Source organism: Sorghum bicolor, chromosome 9 (assembly GCF_000003195.3).
Source record: "Sorghum bicolor cultivar BTx623 chromosome 9, Sorghum_bicolor_NCBIv3, whole genome shotgun sequence".
NCBI classification, from domain to species: Eukaryota; Viridiplantae; Streptophyta; class Magnoliopsida; order Poales; family Poaceae; genus Sorghum; species Sorghum bicolor.
In genome coordinates this window covers 46,255,791-46,277,601 of record NC_012878.2, presented here as the reverse complement: position 1 = coordinate 46,277,601, position 21,811 = coordinate 46,255,791, and the positions used below count along the sequence as shown (strand labels likewise).

The 21,811-nt window shown below is 40.4% G+C and overlaps 1 protein-coding gene across 1 annotated transcript; it reads right to left on the bottom strand.

Moving 5' to 3' along the window:
* Positions 1,271-2,983, bottom strand: LOC8077672 (scarecrow-like protein 3). The gene is made up of 2 exons (XM_021448152.1): positions 2,723-2,983; positions 1,271-2,614 (listed from the first exon to the last, which is right to left on the bottom strand). Exons 1-2 carry the CDS (start codon positions 2,981-2,983, stop codon positions 1,271-1,273), a joined length of 1,605 nt encoding a protein of 534 aa, XP_021303827.1.

Genomic DNA, 21,811 nt, shown 5'->3' with positions numbered 1-21,811 from the left:
ATATTATTATTTTATTATATAGATTTGATCAAATATGATATGTTTTGACTTTCAAAAAAAGCTAGAATGACTTATAATTTGAGATAGAGGGAGTGGCAACATTAACCATTCATGTGGCAATTTTGTAGAAGCAAAACTAAAATTAGTAAGTGAGAAGTGCCAACCGCAAGAAGATAAATAGTTAAGGGTGCCTTTGGTTGGGCTTTTCGAGCTAGTTTTGCTTCCAAAATGCCAAATGCCAATCAAAAGGGCATGAATCAGAGGCTGCTTGTTCAAAAGTAGTTTTTTTTATATAGTATAGTTTTAAAAGCACCTTACATCCTACTTTCGGCTTTTGATTTTTTGTTTTCTAAAATGGTGAAAATAGAGAGTCGTGAATTCACAAATGTTTCAAGGGAGATAGAGATAGGAGGTAGATTTTATACTTGTTTAATCAAACAACTTACAATATTTTCATAGCCCATATAGCCATAATAGCTTTTCCATATTCCACAGCTCACAAATTTTTTTCAGAAGCCACCACTCATTATATATCGTGTTAAAGAGAAGAGGTGAAAGTTGATTTCCCTTATCTAAGGTTTTTTTTTGTTTGGAAAAGTACCTCAAAGTAAAAGACTCTACCTAAACTATCCACTTAGGCCTTGTTTAGTTCACCTCAAAATCCAAAAACTTTTCAAGATTTCCCGTCACATCGAATCTTGCGGCACATGCATGGAGCACTAAATATAGACGAAAATAAAAACTAATTGCATAGTTTACTTGTAAATCGCGAGATGAATATTTTAAGCCTAATTACTCTATGATTGGACAATGTTTGTCAAATAAAAACGAAAGTGCTACAGTTCCGAAAATCAAAAAGTTTTCGAAACTAAACGAGGCCTTAGGTGAATTGCCTTTCATACAAAGTGTCTGGATAAAAAGTTTTTTGCAATCCGGTATTTAATTTGCTATAAGAAGCCCGATATTATGCATGCATGCAACGAAATTAGCAATGACAACACCAGAAAAATAAATAAAAACTTGTTCTGCATTCTGTTCCAAACTCTCTCAATCAAAAGGAAATAATTAACGAGAGGACCCAGCTGACATCAATCAGGAATAAAATGTCTACTGTGTATCAGTTTAACCCCTAAATAATCAGCCACTGAGCCTCGGAAATCAACCAGTCCACAGATGATATCGCCCACCAGTAAAAACAACCGCAGCAAAGAGAGAAGTGATGATCAGGTAGAAGAAGCCGAGAATGCTGCTGCTGCGCCAGTTTGCCGCATCACTCGCCGGTGGTCGTCGCCGGGCGCCACGCCGTCACCGAGAACATCGGGGTCATGTTGGCGTAGATGATGAAGCAGGTGTTGTCCTGGGCTACCCAGTACCTGAGCGTGCCGTGCATCGACAGCTGGAGCGCCAGCAGCCCCGGGTCCGCGAACGCGTCGAAGCGCCTCACCTGCAGATGCATCGGCTGGAACCCAGCCATGCCCATCCTCTGCGCCCACGCCATGACGCCCTCGTGACGCTCCCGCCGCGACGTCCCATCCCGGGCGACGATGTCCATGATCTCCTGCCGGAGAAGCGTCCGCTCCAGGGCCGCGCGGTCCGCCGACGCGCGCGGCGCGCCGCCGGCCTCCAGGTCGTTGAAGAGAGCCGCGTAGTAGTCGAAGGCGTTGCGGACGCGGTCCCCGAGGCTGCCGCCGTTGTGGTTCGCCTCCTGCTCCGTCAGCACCATCACCTTCGGAGACAGGTCGCAGAGCACGCGAAGGAGCGCGTCCGCCATGGTTATCTCATGCTTGGGCGGCGGCGGCGGCTGCTTCCCCTTCCTTTTCTTGCCACGATGCTGATGATCGGCGGAGTCGGCGGCTGGTGGTAGGTCGTTGCTGCTGGTCACGTCGGCGATCAGGCGGTGGAGCTGCAGGGTGGACGTGATCGCCAAGGCCTCACCGCCGCCGGGAACCACGCCGAAGGACGCGACGTCGTGAGGGCACAGCCGGTCGATGTGAGACCGCACCGGGTTGAAGACGAAGGGGATGTGCAGGCGCGCGGCCTCCCAGTGGAGCAGCCAAGAGGCGGCGGAGAGCAGCCGTTCCTCCTCGCTGACGACGGTCAGGCGCAGGGAGGAGGGCTTGCCCCCCGGACGCACGGCGAAGAGGTGGAGCAGCTCGATCCACTGGTTTGGGCTGGCGCCGCCGAGGTCGACGACGTGCACGTGCTCCTCGCCCTCCATCGCCGTGACGATCTCGTGGTTGGCCGCCGACGCGGCGACGCGGAGGAGCGGGCACAGCGCGTCGAAGCTGAGGCGGGTGGTGCAGGTGTAACCGACTGCCGGCGGCTGCGGCGGGAAGTCGAGCCGCAGGAGCCCACCGTACAGGCCCGGCAGCATCTGCTGCAGCGCGCGCCGTCCGAGCGCCTCGGCGAAGGAGAACGCCACGCGCTGCAGGGGGTCGCCGGCGGCGGACGATAGGGTCGACATGAGCACCAGGCCCGTGTTCGCCGCCAGGACGTTCCCCGTGGCCAACGCGTTGATGCAGTGCTGCATCACCTCTTTGATGAGCTGGATGCGGTTGCTGTCAAGTTGCTGGAATGCCGGAAGGATCACCGTCGGCGCAGCAACGGCGCCCCACTGCATGGATGCTTGTTGCATCATGTGGAAGGCCGCTGCCGACGCCAACGCCGACGCCGCCGCCGACGACAACGCCGGCGCCGACGCCGACGCCGACGCCGACCCCACATCCTGGACGCCGCTTGTCCCCCCGAGGACGTCGTCGTTGGTGTCGTCGTTGGTGTCGTCGTCACTGTCGTCAGAGACATCAGTCGACGGCGGCGTCTGGTGATGAGGAGGAGCTGCGGTCTCCAGCATCGGCACAGAGACGTCGTCCTCCTCCTCCGCCTTGACAGCAAAGGGTTTCGGCTGCACTACTGGCGTCACCGGAGAGACCTCCTCCTCCTTGACCACAGCCTTGCCCTTGTTATTTGAGTTCTCCAAAGACATGGCTGCAAACAATGCAACAAGCTAGACGTCAAGAAATTGAAGATACTTCAAATAAACGATGTATAGACGACATCCATCACATAAATAAATAAATAAATAAATAAATAATTGAATGCTTTAGCTAGATCCGGTCTTTAATAAACAACAACAAAATGTATCATATAATATAAAAATAATTCAGATATGTCAGATCGAATAGAAACTAGCTCACAACAGGGAAAACAATTTATCAAACGCTTAGCTAGCTAGATCCCGTATTGATATCTATAGATTAAATACTGAATATATTCTTCTTCTTTTTGTCAAAGAAGGGGTTGAACAAACAACAGGCCCACATATCATATACATAACATATGCTGAGGAATCGGAAAAATGGAGACGTCAACACATAAATTAAGGAGAGTATATGTATATATTACACACCATGTACTAAAAAACAAAAGCATATATATACACACATGTTTTTCATATGCATAACCAGACGCCATCACTGCCTGAGAACTAATAATTAATAAGCCTTGGGTACCAGGAGGGATTGCTAAGGTACCTGATCAGGAGGACAGATGCACGAGAAGCTGCAAGTAGTGTGGATCTAGCAAACCAGTTGCCTCTTGCTCTCTTAACCTGCCAGAGACAAAGTCATGATCCATCACATACACAACCATCAAACTATCGAGATCTACGCATCTGTTGGGCGGACCCATTACATACACAACCATTAATTTGAGGCTTCAGGAAAACAACAACAAGAAGCAGATCGATATCAAAACATATGAGCAAAGCAAACCCTGTTGTTTAGATCTCTACCTCAAATAACCCGAAGAACTGGAAGAAGATATATATACATGAGTGTGCTGAGTATATATGATATATACCTTTGGATCCAACAGCGGTAACTGACTCTCAGCTCCCCCCAGATCTTCGTCAGATACAGAAATCCAAAGCCCAGCTCTTATGCCTTGTTTCTCCTGATGCGTGGAGTGCGAACGCGTTAACAGAGATGCAAAAATAAATTTAAACAGATCATTGGAGGTATACATATAAATCTCTATATCTATTGCAAACGATATCTGAAGGATGTAAAAATGGAGCCAGAGATACTGCCTGTTCTGCAAGAACCAAGACCACCCAAAGGCAAAACAGGATGGATCTCCAAATCAATCTAAGCTATACGATCGAACTTGCTCACCAGATCAGGACCGAGAGGACATGTGGATTTCTTCCCCCCCTTGAGCTAGCTCTATGAACTCCGGGAGAGGAGCAGTGCAGGAGGGGGTGTTTCTATTATATACACAGCTCTGGGCCTCTGCCCTCTGGGTCTAGGTCGATCTGCCCGCTGGTGTCTGCAGGCCAGGGATAGCGCGCCGCCTGCCTGCCAAATTCGCATGCAGCCCTAAATTTGGCAACAAGTAATGGACAGAGCTGTTGGAGGGCTGTGGGTTGGCAGTAGCCGAATTCCTAGTGCTAGAATTGGCAAACAATGAAGTTTTCCGTTGCAGTCATTTCTGTGAAAGGGGCCACACAAGACCGTTGACTGGAGGAATTTCAGGCCCATTCGCACCTCTCATGCAATGCGCTCTGCCCCCAAAGGATCCCGTGATCATTTTAGGCCACTTTTGTAGTTCATGCCGTTCACACCATCATTTTCGAGCTCCAAGCGTTCTTACGCATTTTTGGTACCCATTTTATTACTTTCTTTTCTCCTTTTTTTTTAAAGGGGAGAATGGTTGGTGGGCCCACATAGTATGTGGCGTAGTGGGTGTAGGAGGATGACATTGACAGGTGGGTCCGACTGGTGGGTCACGGTGTTGTTGCCGTTGTTGGGAGGGGTCTGCCCTTGGTTGTTGGGGCAAGCCATCTCAACGGCTGCATAGGGACTAGGGAGGGGTAGATCCGTAGTTTTCATAGGAAATGTTTATTTGAGCATGGAATGGTAAGTTTGCCCCTCTTTGGAGTTTACCCTTGTTTTCGACTCCTTGCGGTTTTGTGCGAGAATGGTTAGTGGCGCGTATTTTTCTATAATTAGTTTTAGCATATATTGCGCTTTCAACCATAATCAATTTATATGACCTATCAAAAAAATAATCAATCAATATAGAATCTAGGCCAGCTGTGTTTTAACATAGAAATTTATAGAATACGTTGTTTTATGACATTGGTAGATGAAAAACTTCATGCGAAAAAGTACAATCATAACACTTCTATTCTAGAGTTTGCGGATTAAGGGGAATAGATGGTTTGATATTCGTATATAAGCAAATATAAAAAGTTGAATACTAATTGGCATTCCATTTAATGTAGTAATATCCTCAGTGTTTGGTTCCTTCCTGTATTCAATAAGACATCTCATATTTATTGTTAGAAATAGGTTGCTTGACTAATATGGTTGGCGCAACAAAGATCTCTCACCACAGCGGGCACTCTAAGAGTAGTCTCAATGTGTTGACTACCATAGTTTCTATGACATTAACTACTCTACTATATACTCTACACTGATGTGGTGAGAGTGATATTTAGAAGAGATCAAGAGAAATTGCTTCTCCACAAAGAAATCATCTCGAAAATCCTATAATGAATGAAGAAATCAACAATACACCACTGGGTGTGAAGCGTGGTTGCTTCACGTGCTTTTTGAGGTCCACCACCAAGACCATCGCCCTAAACTTGTTGATGCTAGTGGCACACCAAATCTATCACAAAATAATCTGAGAAGAGAAGATAGACTCACCACTGAACTTACTCCATTGCTGTCAGATCTGCCACAGGAGGTCATGGGGAGAAGACAGGTTGCATCACTTGACCTCGCGAGCACAGAGCTAGGCCTCACCGCGCCACCCCGAGCCTCGTGCACCACATCCCAGCATCCAAACACTACTGGAAACTGAAATTTTTCTGTCATTAATTTATCCACCGATAGAAAAAATGCATATTATCTTGTCGGGTGTGCTGAACCGACAGAAATATTGCATACGGATAGGGTAATTGATTTTTTTTATGTCGGTGACTTTATTTTATGTTGGTATTTGTATTACACACAGGGAAATTTTTTATTTTCCTGTCCGTGACTTATTTATCCTGTCGGTATTTCTCCAACAAAAATATTATACTGAAAAAACTGTGAGCCTAAAATTCTCCCGCCTGCCCAAGCGTCCAGTGCCAAAAATCCAAATCCAAATCAGGATTGGTTCCTTATCTCTTCAACCCTTGAGGACTCCCCACACGGAAATGCACACATCCAAACTCCAACACATGGACGGAACTACTCCGCATGCCGCATCCTCTGCCTCCCTCCGCTTCGCTCTGCGCATGCCAACATGGTACAGTACTAGGATGAACAATTTGTACTCCACAACATGCCAATTATTAACTAGAGTATCAAATATATTTTTAGCATGGTACAGTACTAGGATGAACCTTTTGTACTCCACAACATGCCAATTCCTTATTATAAGTAGGAAAATAATTTCCAGACATCTCTTTCTTAGTTTTAATTTATACCGATAGAACTAGTATAGATATAGCACATATCTAGATTTTTTTCAGATCTGAACAAAATTTAATTCTAGACTAGATCATGTGTTTTACTATCCATCTGTTCCATGGAATTGCTTGTAGGATTACTATATAGCAGGTGGCGGTGAAGTCAGTTCCAGCATAACCATAGTGCTCTTTGCATGTGCACCTTCTCTTTTTCATCATGAAGTATACATGAGCGTCGAATTTCAGCAGATAGGGCATGTTTCTCTCTATAAATAATTGAAAGTAAAATATTTGCCTCTTTGTAAAGTGGATGTATCAAACATATGTTAATCCTTGTGAGCATTATCTCATTCTCATGAATTCATCTGCAATAAAAGTGTAGATGAAGGTGTTGCAGTTTCAATTTGTTTATGAATATTCTCATAATATCAATTGCATTGCTAGGCGCTGGCATTATTGTTTTGTTCTTGCATGACTATAATGATTACTATGTCTACTGCCTTGTACCAACCAAATAACTACTTTAATTTCTCTGTCATATATAGGCCAGCCACTAGTTCTTCTCATGTTGCCTCTGAATTGACTAATGACGGCAATGCCAGAGATGGTCACAATGTAGAGAATCGTAATGGCGCAATCTGCCATAGTGGAAACCTTGCATGAAGGTGCTAGTTATCACAAACACATTATGCATGCACTTTGGGTTCTAAGGGGAAACTGTTGGTGGTAGACACTTAGTTTTCTAACCTTTAGATGTTGCTGTGTTGATGCCAAACCTATGGACATCAGAATTTCTGTAGCTATTGATGACAACTGTACTGTGGGCATATGATCTATATGTATGGCATGTGGATGACAAATTAGTGTTTTATATATGTCTGTGTTCTAGTTGAAAGCATTATGGAATCAGATATATGATGTTTGTTTAGGTACTTTTTTTATCGTGAATGAATTATTGTTTGAAATTGAAAACAAAATATTATTTTTTTGTCAAGCAATCGTTGTACTTTTAAAGGTTTAAAACCGACAAGGAAAACATATTTTTTGTTGGTACACTAGATTTTTTTGTCATTGTTAGACGACAGAGATAACATTTTAGATATGACGGAGGATAATTTTCCTGTTGCCATACCGACAATGATATTACTGAACCGACAGGAAAAATCGTCGACCCATAGAAAAATTCTATTTTTCTGTCGCTTTAGTTCGATCGGTGAACCGACAGTAAAATTAAATTCTTATTTTTCCTGTCGGTATTCTGTATTTCGTTGTCCGTTTCGCACCGGTAGGAAAATTTTAGCTTCCAGTAGTGAAGCACCGAGCGAGTACACGAGAGAAGAGATATAGAGAGAGAAACAAGATTAGGGACAGAGAAAGCAATTTATTAAATATATAAGAGGTGCCACTTGCATATTAGGTGACGTGGTTTCTAAAAACCTTACTCTAACTAATATAATAACTATAAAAGGGTCCCGATGTCAAAGAGAAACTGTAATAAGCCGCGTGTCAAGTCGAGGATGAACCTTCGTTGTATTGCTATGAAATGCCTTGGTCTGGCGAGGCCATTTATCGTGGTGTTCCTTGTATTCACTTTTTTCAGATGTTGGAATAATTCACCAGATCTTCACCGCACTGTTTAGCAGTTCCCTCTTTGCTACTATATAATATATTACGCCTAGATATATGTAAATGTGTGAAAGATCCTAATATGATTAGAGAAAGTAAATAGCCTATTTAAAATTCTATATAATTACACTAAAGAGCTTGTTACAACTAGTTTGTGAGAAAGTAAATAAAAACTAGGATATTTATACCGCCGTATAGAGAAATTCATAATATGTATATGTATATCAATCAATCGCCCAGTCGTCCGCTCGTGTTACTTTTCGAAGGGTCAAGACCCTCCTGAATATCAGCTCGGGACGGGCAAATTTTCGGGCCACCCCTTGTTGTTTGGGCGTGACTAGCAGCCTATGTTTTAAACTTTTAACCCTTTTCAAGGTTTTAACTCTCTCACAAAGTACCAAAACATCTTAGCACTTAAGTTAGCATTTCCACAATTAATTTTTTAGGGTTTTTTCAACATCTCACCACGTCACTAAGCGCAAAACAAATGCAAATGAGACCCACACTTATTGGCACTAGATAACTATTGCAACTAAAGATTTTCCCCCTCTTTATAGTATGATTATCTATCCTAAATTCACTCACACCTGCTAAGTGTCTTGAGTGGCAAAATAAAATGGCTATATAATTATACCTTTGCCTTGAGTCCATTTTGTTTTTCTCTTTCTTTTTTCAAGTTGGAGCACTTGAATATCATCTTTTGATCACCTCCATACCATGACCATCATCTAGCTCCATCGTTGGGTTTAGGGTTAAGATTTTTTCTAAATATTTTTTATTTTTTTAGAGCTAAATCTATTTTTAACCATCTAAATAAGCTATAACTATTTTATTTGGATTTGCATATAACAATGTATCTTTAGAATTTGTTGGGAAGTTTTAAAAGTTTAGAGATATTTTATTTGATTTGAAGATCTTATCAAGTGTTTGCCAATTCTTTTAACTAAAAAGGTAAAACCACCTCCAAAACCGCTTCAAACCAGGACATGGAGGTAAGTTGTACAATTTTTAAAGTTTATGGGGTGTAAAATATTTGGTTTTGAAGTTTGCTGAGAAAAAGATTAGACTACAACAGGAGGTAGAAAGAACTTGGAAAAGGTATAATTTATATCTCCGTCAACTATCACGGTGATCCGGTTTTCCTCCTAGACTATAAGACTTGTTTTTTAAAACACCACCCCTCCCCTCCAAATTTAAAATTATTAATTTTTGCACCTAGGTGGTTTGCTAATACGGTCCACATCACAGAGGACGAATCGGACAAAAGATAAATTAGACTAGAAATATTTTAAAATACAATTCAATAAAAATTAAAAATTATCTAAATATTTATGTTGAAAAATAATGTGATTAAAAATCCTATGGTTTAGTGTTAGAAAATTCATGTTTTATCCCAAAAGTTATGAAACTAGTTTCAATTTTTTTTTTTTGTAAAATCATGCTCTAGTTTGAAATTGTTTGAGTCTTTACGAACTCACTTTGGTGCTTATTTGCTAGTAGCTCTTGTTATCCATCAAGATTTAAACCATTTTAAGCTAGGCACTATAAGATAAAGCATGATTTTAGAAAACAAAATCTAAAACTAGTTTCATAATTTTTTGAGAACGCTCTGATGGTGTGCACGTAGATTGAGCGTGGTATAATCTTTTACACACACACACACACACACACCAGTGCTTTTTTTTTGCATCGTTGCATTTTTGTTTGCTTCCCCTATAAGTAATGTGATGCAGCTGTAAGCATTTTTTTTTACAACCTTTTCGTTTGTATAACTCAGCTATAAGCCTATAAGTTTTTTTTTTGTAACTTTGGCAATTTCATTACTCAACTGTAAGTCAGCAGAAACGATTACAAGGACATTTTCACACGGACAGTACTTGTGATGAGTTCCTCCCCTTCAATGCATGTGCTGCCCTATTGCCAACTCTACTCTGAAAATTACAAACGAAATCAATAAACTTCATACGAGCTAAAAACTTTGAGCTCTTCAACCAGTGCACCTTCTGGCATCGCATCAAAGATGTCCGACCTCATTGATTGCTGGACCATCTGATCATCCGTCTCCAAGATGAGTTTGCCAACACCCAAATTTGCCGCCGCCTAAACACCCCTGCAAGCACAGGTTATCAACTCGTCTTGGAAAGCAGTAATAACATGATTCAGCCTTCCTCTTCCTGTCAGCACAACGTCACCGTCGTGATATCGGATCAGAAAGCCCTAGCTCCCAGACATATTTTTCAGCCTTGAATGAAGCATCACAATTCAACTTCAGCCCCTCCAGGGTGTTTGGTCCATTTGATAGTGCTTTCTGGGCACTCGCCGCGCCCTCCTGGATTTAGCAGTGGGCTCTTGAGTCTCGCAAGTTTCGGCATTGTTAGTCACTGTGACACCCAAAAATTTGCTCCTTTTAAAATAGATGAAAGTTTAATTTAATTTATTATTTTTGTGCTCATGAGAATACAGGAAAATAATATTTTTTCATTAAAATAAAATTTATCATATAGAGCTTAGCAACTTGTTTGTGCAGTCAAGCAGGAGAATTTATTGTGCTGAGTGATTTGACCAAAGTGCACAAATATTTTCAAACCGTTTTTTTTAAAATGGATTTGAAATAGGTTTTGAAATAAAGAAAGGAAAATAAAATAAATGAGAAAACTCCCTTCTCTTTCACGACCAGTAGGCATGGCCTGCTTTTCCCTCCCGCAGCCTGCTCTCGAGCCCAGCGCAGCACCCTCTTTTCTCTCTATCACGGCAGCACCTTGATCCACTGCTACGACACGCAAACCGTGTCATCGCTTTCCTCTAGACGTGATCGAGCCGGACTCAGCTGAGACGAAATCCCGTCGCCCAGCTCCTGATTTTTCCCGTGATTCAGAGTGCCCTACTCCAAACGTCTACGACCCTATATATGGTAGCCCAGGTGACGCGCTGCCCTTATTCCCAAACCCTAACGTAGACGTCTCATCCGAGCTTACAGCATCACCCAAGCCCTAGCTGCCGCCGCCGGTCGATCGATCTGAGCTTGACCGCCATGCTTTGGTGCTGATGCTGGCCTTCTACAGCAGCCACGGTCGAGACAACGCACCCCTACGGCTTTGCTGCACCATGCGCTTAACCCCGCGGCCGCCTCGGAGCCCCTGCCCCTTCGTGCTGATGGAACAGCGCCGCCGCCGGTGGCTGCTCGGCCCCTGCTCTGGGTGTCCAGCTGATCTACTCCTGACTTTGCAGGCCTTGTGCCGCCCGCGGTGCTGCCAGCACCACCAGACGGCCAGCAGAGGCCCTGCACCCCCTCGCACGAGCCCTTGTTTAGACGCAGCAACAGCCGGCCATGGCTGCGTTCACGAACGTGACTAAAAGATGAAGACGAGGTATTTACAGATTTGCCACCCGTTCGTAATTTTTGCAGTTTACTCATCCTAACTCTGATTTGATTCCTTTAAATTGTGCTAGATTCATGTCATCGCCCTCTACATAATAGAATAAATATTTGTTACATAACTTCCTTTTGAATTTATTTATTTGAATACAATTTGTTTATTACTTATTAAATAGCTTTCTAATTAAAAATTAACCTAGGGTTATAAATTGGTTCTCGTTGCATGCAATCGTGTCGACCGAAACTACGTGATAGCGGTGTAAGTTAATATTAATTTAGTTTATGCTCATGCAATTGTATATCTAATTAAAAGCATAATAGGTTTATATTTCGGTCCTTCATAAATTATTGTTAATTTAACTAATATTGACCCTGATGTCTTTTGAATTATAAAATGCTTAGTTCAACCTTAAAACACAAGGTGCTTTAATTTAGTTGTCACATAGTTTTCTACGTATAGTTAAATACTAAATTGATTAATATACTTGCATCTAGTTTATAATTAAAATCAATATAGATTTTATGCTTATGTATTTTATATATAAATGTTAACATGATTAATTGCTAACATAATCATGTACCTAAGCTATAATTTGTCTAGTCTAAATTAAATACGCATGTTAAACTCCTACTCTCGTATGTCAATTTTTATTTACAAGTTAGTGTTGAATTAGCATAAATGATATCTAATTAAATATTTATGAATAAAATATGATTAATTTTAACTTGACTTTTGAAAATAAATATATTAATATTAATCAGTATTTTGTTTACTTAAATGGATCAAATATGTGAGCTTCTCTTTTATAATATAAAACTACCCTTAATCATTTCCTTTAGCGATAGGCTCGGTTATGGTGCTTCTTGCGATCTTCTAGCACTAATTCTCTTTTAGTATGCTCTTTTCTCTTGTGTGGTGTATTGTTCTTAGTTGTTTTTATTTGTTGCTTGTATGTCTGTCTGTGCGTGGTGCTTGCTATGAGTAGACGAGAACCGTTTGTGGGCGCTGAAGGTCAGAAGATGACGACTGGAAGCTGATGGTTTGAGAATTGATCAAGTGTTTAAGGCAAGTATAGCATTTGGATTTTATTTCTATGACCATGATCCTGTGACTAGATTAATGTTAAGTAATAAACGATAAAAATGAATTTTTAGCAACTTGATGATTTCTCTGTACGTGATCACCCGGGACAACAGTGCAACCATGAGGGCTATAATGGCTCTGGCTTTAGCTCAGTATGAAGACCTTTTCTAGCTTGTTAGAGGTTACCCAAAAGGGCGGAGGGGCTGAACCGTTTTGGGTATAGTGTGGCCTCTGTCTGTATGTGTATAGGCTGCGAGTCATTGTGCCATCGGAAGGGGGGGCTCTATATCTGCGCGCAAAGGAAACCTTGCGGCCCTAACATGTTAGACGAACTTTTGAAAGGCTTCATAGTGATCCCTGCCGACCTTCCTTGGTAGTGGGTTAAGAGGTCGACGGGCCTCGGGCGAAAGGGTAAATCATGACTCATGGGTAAAGATGTACAACCTCTGCAGAGTGTTAAAACTAGTATACTAGCCGAGCTCACGGTCAGGAGCGGCCTTGGGGACATCTACATTAAGGGTGATGAATCTTGTGTGTTAAATATGCTCATTGTTTATTGTTTAATGCTTTACATTATTTATGTCACATTGATCATAAGATTGTGGGATCTATACAATCTAGTTGCTATACTTGTGGAGTTCGACATGGACTCACTCTTGCTATTTCCCCCAAACCTCAGGAGAAGTTTAGGCTTGTGATCAACCAGTCAGTGGGATCCTGTAGAGTGGAGTTAATACCCGAAGTGTGGAGTTGTCTATCCGCTGTTTGCTATCAAAGGTTATCTCTTTTATACTAAGTACGTTATATATTTATGCATTGTCATTTGATATTACCCCTTATTTGTAGCTATATGTGAGGTTTGACTTCTAAAACTCACATATGGTGCATATCTGGTTTTGTCCTTAAAATCGGGTATTACAAAGTGGTATCAAAGCAATGCTGACTGTAGGACGTAAGCCCAGTTAGAAATTTGTTGTCTTAAGATTTTGGAATTGTCATAAAATCCTTGCTCTATAAACCTTGGTATTTTCATCCATACTATATCCCTATCCTTGCTATTTGTCTCCACCTTGTTGCTTATTTAAAAGTACATGTTCTCACCTTCACTCCTTGATTCAGTATGCTATTAGAACCTTTTCTTACCCCCTTCTTGCGTCTTTGAAACATAAGTTTTAGGATCTTTGCCCTTAATGAAGAGAACGATAATATCGCACGTTGAGTGAAGTGTGCTTAGTTGGTTTGTTATTATGCTTATGTTTGATTTGGATCTTTGTAATGATTGCAATGATCTTGTGGAATTACTTCACAATTTCATTAGTTTATAGACCTAAGGCATAAGGATTAGTGAAATAAGTAGTTGGGTTTGGCTATCTCCTGTTTCTATCTTTTGCTGATTTCTGGAGCAGTCTGCAATAATCATGGTGTATCTCAAGATCTGATCGTGCAAGGCTTATCAATTTTTTTCTGGAAACAAATAGACTTCAAGATCTTTCTCTGACCGCAAGAATTACCCTCATAGCTATTATGGTTTAGAAGTTACAAAAATCACAAGATGATACAGATGTGCTGTCAAGAACCTGGACTAGTTTCGGTTGCTTACTGTTTTAGACATATATAACTATAGAATTTGGAAAAGTATTCTATAGAAAAGTTGTAGACAATTGGCTAAGCTTTCCAACAGTATAAGCAGGAACTATTTGGATAAGTAGAACCCGAGATATGATATTTAAAATTGGATGTTTCTGTTCTGTTTAAAAGTCGGGACAGTTTTGGTATTTCTTATTTTTAGACATCCTAACGTCAGAATCTGGAGAAAAGTTGTATACGAAAGTTGCAGAGAATTTTCTAAGCTTTTCAAAAATGTAAGGATCATCTCCAGATGAGTTAAGTAACTCGAGAAATAACTTTTGGAAGTTACTGCACCTTTGCTGAGACATTGTCAGGATGGAATTTAAGTTTGGTTATTTTACCTAAGCTTAAAGACAGAACCTAAGGAGGTTTTCTACATGAAAGTTGTAGGGAAATTCATAAGCTTTCTAACGGTATAATCTACAACTCTATTGGACTAACAGAATAAGAGTTATATGTGTTTTACTACGCTGATGTTTTTCATATCGCGAGGAAAATTTCAGGATACCTGTTTGTTCTCTTGCACATAAGCTCTTTGGGATGTAAGAAGTTCTCAATGTTAGTTAACTTGTGTGGAAAAACATGCAAGCTACCTTTCTTGTGCCCCTAGTTGACTTTTCTTAAGGGGGGTAGCCTAGCTAAAGGAGTTACAAGGAGAATGATTGGTAAAAGCTAGATCATCTATAAGTACATCAAGTGCTTGGTGAAGTTGGTTGTTGGATTCGAGATATCACCCCATTTAAAGAATATTAATGGAGATATGTTTCATTACTAATACTCATGGATTGAGAGTTATGTTTATGAGGATCAGATGATACCAAAGTTTACAAAGTTATAATTAGGATGCGAGAGTGAAATAACTTAACCGTGATAAAGGTACCGATAATTGGAACTTAGTGATGAAACTAACCTTGGATCAAGAGACTCGGTACAACAAATTTAAAAAGACTATGATGTGTAGCGTCCAAAAAGGATAGGAGAATTAGTCCCTAGTGTCCCCCAATCAACCTCGTCTTAAGGGAGGTAGTACCTTGATATCACGGGATGATGCAATTTAAAACTATCTGGAAGTGATAGTTGTCTTCTGAGATATCTTAAGATTATGATCATCTTGCCTTTGAAGAAAAATGTTATGAGTATGACAATGCTGAGTACTAGCAAAATAACAATATAGAAGAGCAAGTTGACATTGAATCAAATCAGAATCCACAACGACGGAAGTGTAAAAGGAAAACGTTACTATAAACCTCATTGTGCTAGAGTCACTCGACATTCCTTTGGTTCTTGGTAATGGATGGTTATGTGTACACAAAGGAGTGATCTATGCTACCCAGTGGAAAAGTTTCTTAACCGCACCATCAAGGAAAAGGAATTGAGTATCAAGGTGGTTCACTCCTACCTAAGGAGGCATATCCATGCTAAGTTATTATATCTTTGAGTTGGTAAGTCAAAACGTTAGTAGTCAAGATGGACAGTGATCATTTATGAATAATAGACATCCTACGGAAATTTCGTTCTTAAGGTGTAATCCCGAGACATAAGTGTTTGCATTTGGAATACCAGTTGTGAAGTTGAAATAGTTATCTATATCCTGTTCCTGTTTCTTTTGGAATCCGTGTCTCTTTCGAATCTCGAGGACGAGATTCATTTTAAGGGGGTAGATTTGTGACACCCAAAAATTTGCTCCTTTTAAAATAGATGAAAGTTTAATTTAATTTATTATTTTTGTGCTCATGAGAATACAGGAAAATAATATTTTTTCATTAAAATAAAATTTATCATATAGAGCTTAGCAACTTGTTTGTGCAGTCAAGCAGGAGAATTTATTGTGCTGAGTGATTTGACCAAAGTGCACAAATATTTTCAAACCGTTTTTTTTAAAATGGATTTGAAATAGGTTTTGAAATAAAGAAAGGAAAATAAAATAAATGAGAAAACTCCCTTCTCTTTCACGACCAGTAGGCATGGCCTGCTTTTCCCTCCCGCAGCCTGCTCTCGAGCCCAGCGCAGCACCCTCTTTTCTCTCTATCACGGCAGCACCTTGATCCACTGCTACGACACGCAAACCGTGTCATCGCTTTCCTCTAGACGTGATCGAGCCGGACTCAGCTGAGACGAAATCCCGTCGCCCAGCTCCTGATTTTTCCCGTGATTCAGAGTGCCCTACTCCAAACGTCTACGACCCTATATATGGTAGCCCAGGTGACGCGCTGCCCTTATTCCCAAACCCTAACGTAGACGTCTCATCCGAGCTTACAGCATCACCCAAGCCCTAGCTGCCGCCGCCGGTCGATCGATCTGAGCTTGACCGCCATGCTTTGGTGCTGATGCTGGCCTTCTACAGCAGCCACGGTCGAGACAACGCACCCCTACGGCTTTGCTGCACCATGCGCTTAACCCCGCGGCCGCCTCGGAGCCCCTGCCCCTTCGTGCTGATGGAACAGCGCCGCCGCCGGTGGCTGCTCGGCCCCTGCTCTGGGTGTCCAGCTGATCTACTCCTGACTTTGCAGGCCTTGTGCCGCCCGCGGTGCTGCCAGCACCACCAGACGGCCAGCAGAGGCCCTGCACCCCCTCGCACGAGCCCTTGTTTAGACGCAGCAACAGCCGGCCATGGCTGCGTTCACGAACGTGACTAAAAGATGAAGACGAGGTATTTACAGATTTGCCACCCGTTCGTAATTTTTGCAGTTTACTCATCCTAACTCTGATTTGATTACGTGACTAAAAGATGAAGACGAGGTATTTACAGATTTGCCACCCGTTCGTAATTTTTGCAGTTTACTCATCCTAACTCTGATTTGATTCGTTTAAATTGTGCTAGATTCATGTCATCGCCCTCTACATAATAGAATAAATATTTGTTACATAACTTCCTTTTGAATTTATTTATTTGAATACAATTTGTTTATTACTTATTAAATAGCTTTCTAATTAAAAATTAACCTAGGGTTATAAATTGGTTCTCGTTGCATGCAATCGTGTCGACCGAAACTACGTGATAGCGGTGTAAGTTAATATTAATTTAGTTTATGCTCATGCAATTGTATATCTAATTAAAAGCATAATAGGTTTATATTTCGGTCCTTCATAAATTATTGTTAATTTAACTAATATTGACCCTGATGTCTTTTGAATTATAAAATGCTTAGTTCAACCTTAAAACACAAGGTGCTTTAATTTAGTTGTCACATAGTTTTCTACGTATAGTTAAATACTAAATTGATTAATATACTTGCATCTAGTTTATAATTAAAATCAATATAGATTTTATGCTTATGTATTTTATATATAAATGTTAACATGATTAATTGCTAACATAATCATGTACCTAAGCTATAATTTGTCTAGTCTAAATTAAATACGCATGTTAAACTCCTACTCTCGTATGTCAATTTTTATTTACAAGTTAGTGTTGAATTAGCATAAATGATATCTAATTAAATATTTATGAATAAAATATGATTAATTTTAACTTGACTTTTGAAAATAAATATATTAATATTAATCAGTATTTTGTTTACTTAAATGGATCAAATATGTGAGCTTCTCTTTTATAATATAAAACTACCCTTAATCATTTCCTTTAGCGATAGGCTCGGTTATGGTGCTTCTTGCGATCTTCTAGCACTAATTCTCTTTTAGTATGCTCTTTTCTCTTGTGTGGTGTATTGTTCTTAGTTGTTTTTATTTGTTGCTTGTATGTCTGTCTGTGCGTGGTGCTTGCTATGAGTAGACGAGAACCGTTTGTGGGCGCTGAAGGTCAGAAGATGACGACTGGAAGCTGATGGTTTGAGAATTGATCAAGTGTTTAAGGCAAGTATAGCATTTGGATTTTATTTCTATGACTATGATCCTGTGACTAGATTAATGTTAAGTAATAAACGATAAAAATGAATTTTTAGCAACTTGATGATTTCTCTGTACGTGATCACCCGGGACAACAGTGCAACCATGAGGGCTATAATGGCTCTGGCTTTAGCTCAGTATGAAGACCTTTTCTAGCTTGTTAGAGGTTACCCGAAAGGGCGGAGGGGCTGAACCGTTTTGGGTATAGTGTGGCCTCTGTCTGTATGTGTATAGGCTGCGAGTCATTGTGCCATCGGAAGGGGGGCTCTATATCTGCGCGCAAAGGAAACCTTGCGGCCCTAACATGTTAGACGAACTTTTGAAAGGCTTCATAGTGATCCCTGCCGACCTTCCTTGGTAGTGGGTTAAGAGGTCGACGGGCCTCGGGCGAAAGGGTAAATCATGACTCATGGGTAAAGATGTACAACCTCTGCAGAGTGTTAAAACTAGTATACTAGCCGAGCTCACGGTCAGGAGCGGCCTTGGGGACATCTACATTAAGGGTGATGAATCTTGTGTGTTAAATATGCTCATTGTTTATTGTTTAATGCTTTACATTATTTATGTCACATTGATCATAAGATTGTGGGATCTATACAATCTAGTTGCTATACTTGTGGAGTTCGACATGGACTCACTCTTGCTATTTCCCCCAAACCTCAGGAGAAGTTTAGGCTTGTGATCAACCAGTCAGTGGGATCCTGTAGAGTGGAGTTAATACCCGAAGTGTGGAGTTGTCTATCCGCTGTTTGCTATCAAAGGTTATCTCTTTTATACTAAGTACGTTATATATTTATGCATTGTCATTTGATATTACCCCTTATTTGTAGCTATATGTGAGGTTTGACTTCTAAAACTCACATATGGTGCATATCTGGTTTTGTCCTTAAAATCGGGTATTACAGTCACAAAAAAAAAAAGTTTCGGCATTGTCAGATGCCACTAGCTACTCTCATAGTCAGGCCTTTTGATCTCATCTATCTAACTACAAAATTCACGAGGCTCTCGGCCCAGCAGGCCACCAAGACCCTGGGAAAGAGAGTAGGAATTTTTTTAGCCTGATCGATTCGAAATGGGTGCATGTCCGCGCAAAAGTGCACACCGTCACACTTTGAAAAGTGGGTGGGGGGCGGTTCTGCGAATTCGTTCAAAGGAGTTTTTTTTAAACTTCTGGCAGACTTTATTGATTGACATAGATGGGTTCATCGTTTACAAGGCACGGGGACCGGAGTCCAAATGGCAATGAGTAAATCCCCATCGAGTATGGACTCTCCAGATTCATCCCCGAGATAACAATATGACACCATGGGTATCCTCATGTACAGTCATGGATGGGGGAGTTTCCCAGATCCATACCTGGGTGGGTAAATTAGACCCAGCGGGTCACCCATACCCGCCAAACATCAACAATTCACAAGCACCAGTCACGTAGTAGCAATTCACAAGCATCGTCACATAGCCACCTCACCATATACCTGGCAAATAGCAACATAATAATTTCTGCTGCAACCACTAGTCACAGCACCATAATAGTTCATGATCCATACAAATCACATAGTAGAGAGTAGTACTTTGCTAGCACTACTTAGAATTTCAGTGTATGGGCTGCCGGTGGACTGGTGTCTGGTGGACTTCTTTAGTTTTGGGCCGGATATTGTTCACCCATGGGTAAACGGGTATGGGAACTACTAGAACGTCCCCATACCTACGTACCCAATGGGTGAAGGGTTTGCTCCGTTTGTGTACCTATGGATACTGGTTTCACTCCATATTAGTACCCTAATAGAGTAAATACCCATCGGGTCGCAGGTCCTGAGCCCCCATTGACATTTTTTGGCCGGAGGGGGGGGGGAGGGAGGAGGTTACTACTAACGTGTCAATTCCATTCCTTCACTTGGTGTAAGTGTAAGGGTTGTTCATGCCCATAATCACCATCATCTCGAATTCTCGCCATTGCTTGCCTTCTCCTAAATTTTTAGGGGAAAAAATTGTCTCCACCCGAAGAAAAAATTCTAATTTATCCCCCTTAATTGTCACCGTCGTTCGATTTTCCTCTCTAATCTATAAAACCAGTTTTAAACCAGTTTTTATACACCCCCTCCAACTTTTGAAATTTGTTTACCTTTGCACCCTGACGATTTTAGTAGTGGTTTTGCTGATGTGGTGCCATGCTAGAGGCGATAAATCGGACTAAGTTGAAGTTCAAAGAGGTAATTTTGACTAGATTTTTTTTAAAAAAAAGGTTCAACGTAAAACCTAGTTTCTATGAATTAAAATAAAGAGGTACAATTTATATGACAATAGATTTTGCAATTAAAAGACTAAAACCTAGTTTAATCTTTAAAATTTATAGAAATTATTTTAGCTCGGAAAATTATGAAACTTGATTCTGATTTTTTTTAAAACCATGCTCGACGTTATGGTTAGCTTGAAACTATTTGAATCTTGATGTGCACATTTTGTTGCATATTATTTTCTAGTAGAAGCTCTCGTATCTATTATAATTTGTTGATATCGATCATTTGAACTACATAGAAGCGCCAGCGAAGCATTGTTAGGACTGTAGTGGGCGCCGGCTCCCTGATCAATATATTTTTTCAGAGTACATGTTCCCTCCATCTCTAAATAACTATCGTTTACGCTTCCCGAGAAATAAATTTAATTACATATATATTAAAAAATATTAATATTTATGATACATAATTAATATCATTAGAAAGGTCTTTGAATCTAGTTTTTTAATAAATTTATTTAAAAAAGATAAATGTTGTATGTATTTTTCTACAAATCGAGTCAAATTTATGGCTCATACACCAACGACGACAATTAAATAGAGACAGAAGGAGTATGTGTTAGTTTGTATGGCTACATGCACCCTGCCACACATATGGATACATGAGTCGACTCTTTTTATTTAATATATTTAATTAAGTTTTACAAACTATTAAATTTAATTAAGTTCTAGTGTAATGAATAAGAGCGTAACGTGGTATGAAAATCTAGATGGTAGCACACTGGTCATGATACTTATACCGAAAGAATCTAGTGACATGAACAAGATATTCCAACTTAGGCACCATAACAGAGAGCATGATTTTTTTAAAACAATCAAAAACTAGTTTCATAAATTTCCAACCTCAATCATTTTTTATGAATTTTCTATGGTTAAACTAGTTTTAGGATCTTTAATTATATTATTTTTATGTAAAGTATATTTGAATACTTTATTTTTTTAAAAAAAATAGATATTTTTAGTCTAATTTACCTCCTTGAACTTGCAACTTAGTCTGATTTACCTTCTATGACGTAGCGCCACATCATCAAAACCGCTCATCGTAAAAGTGAGCAGTTTTTAAAAGTTGAGAGGTTAAAAAACTGATTTTTTAGGTCAGGAAAAAATTGGATGACCGCGATATTTAAGGGAGGTAAATGGACTTTTTCTCTCTTGAATGAATGTGTCGTGTGTGTGTTTTTTATAGAAATGTACTCCCTCCATCCCAAGTTATAAGTCATTATAACTTTTTTGGAGAACCAAAGCATCTCGATCAAATTTATATAATAAAATAATAGCATTTATGACACCAAATAAGTATAATTAGGTTTTTATTTTTATATTATACTAGGTAGTATGCCCGTGCGTTGCTACGGGATAACTAAAATTTTAAGCAAAAGACACACGGATCACACGATAAAATAGCAATACTACGAAATTAAATACCGATGTTAAAGTGACATTTAATCCAAAAGACAAAGTTCGTAAAATCAAATTCAAAGCTCTGATGACTAT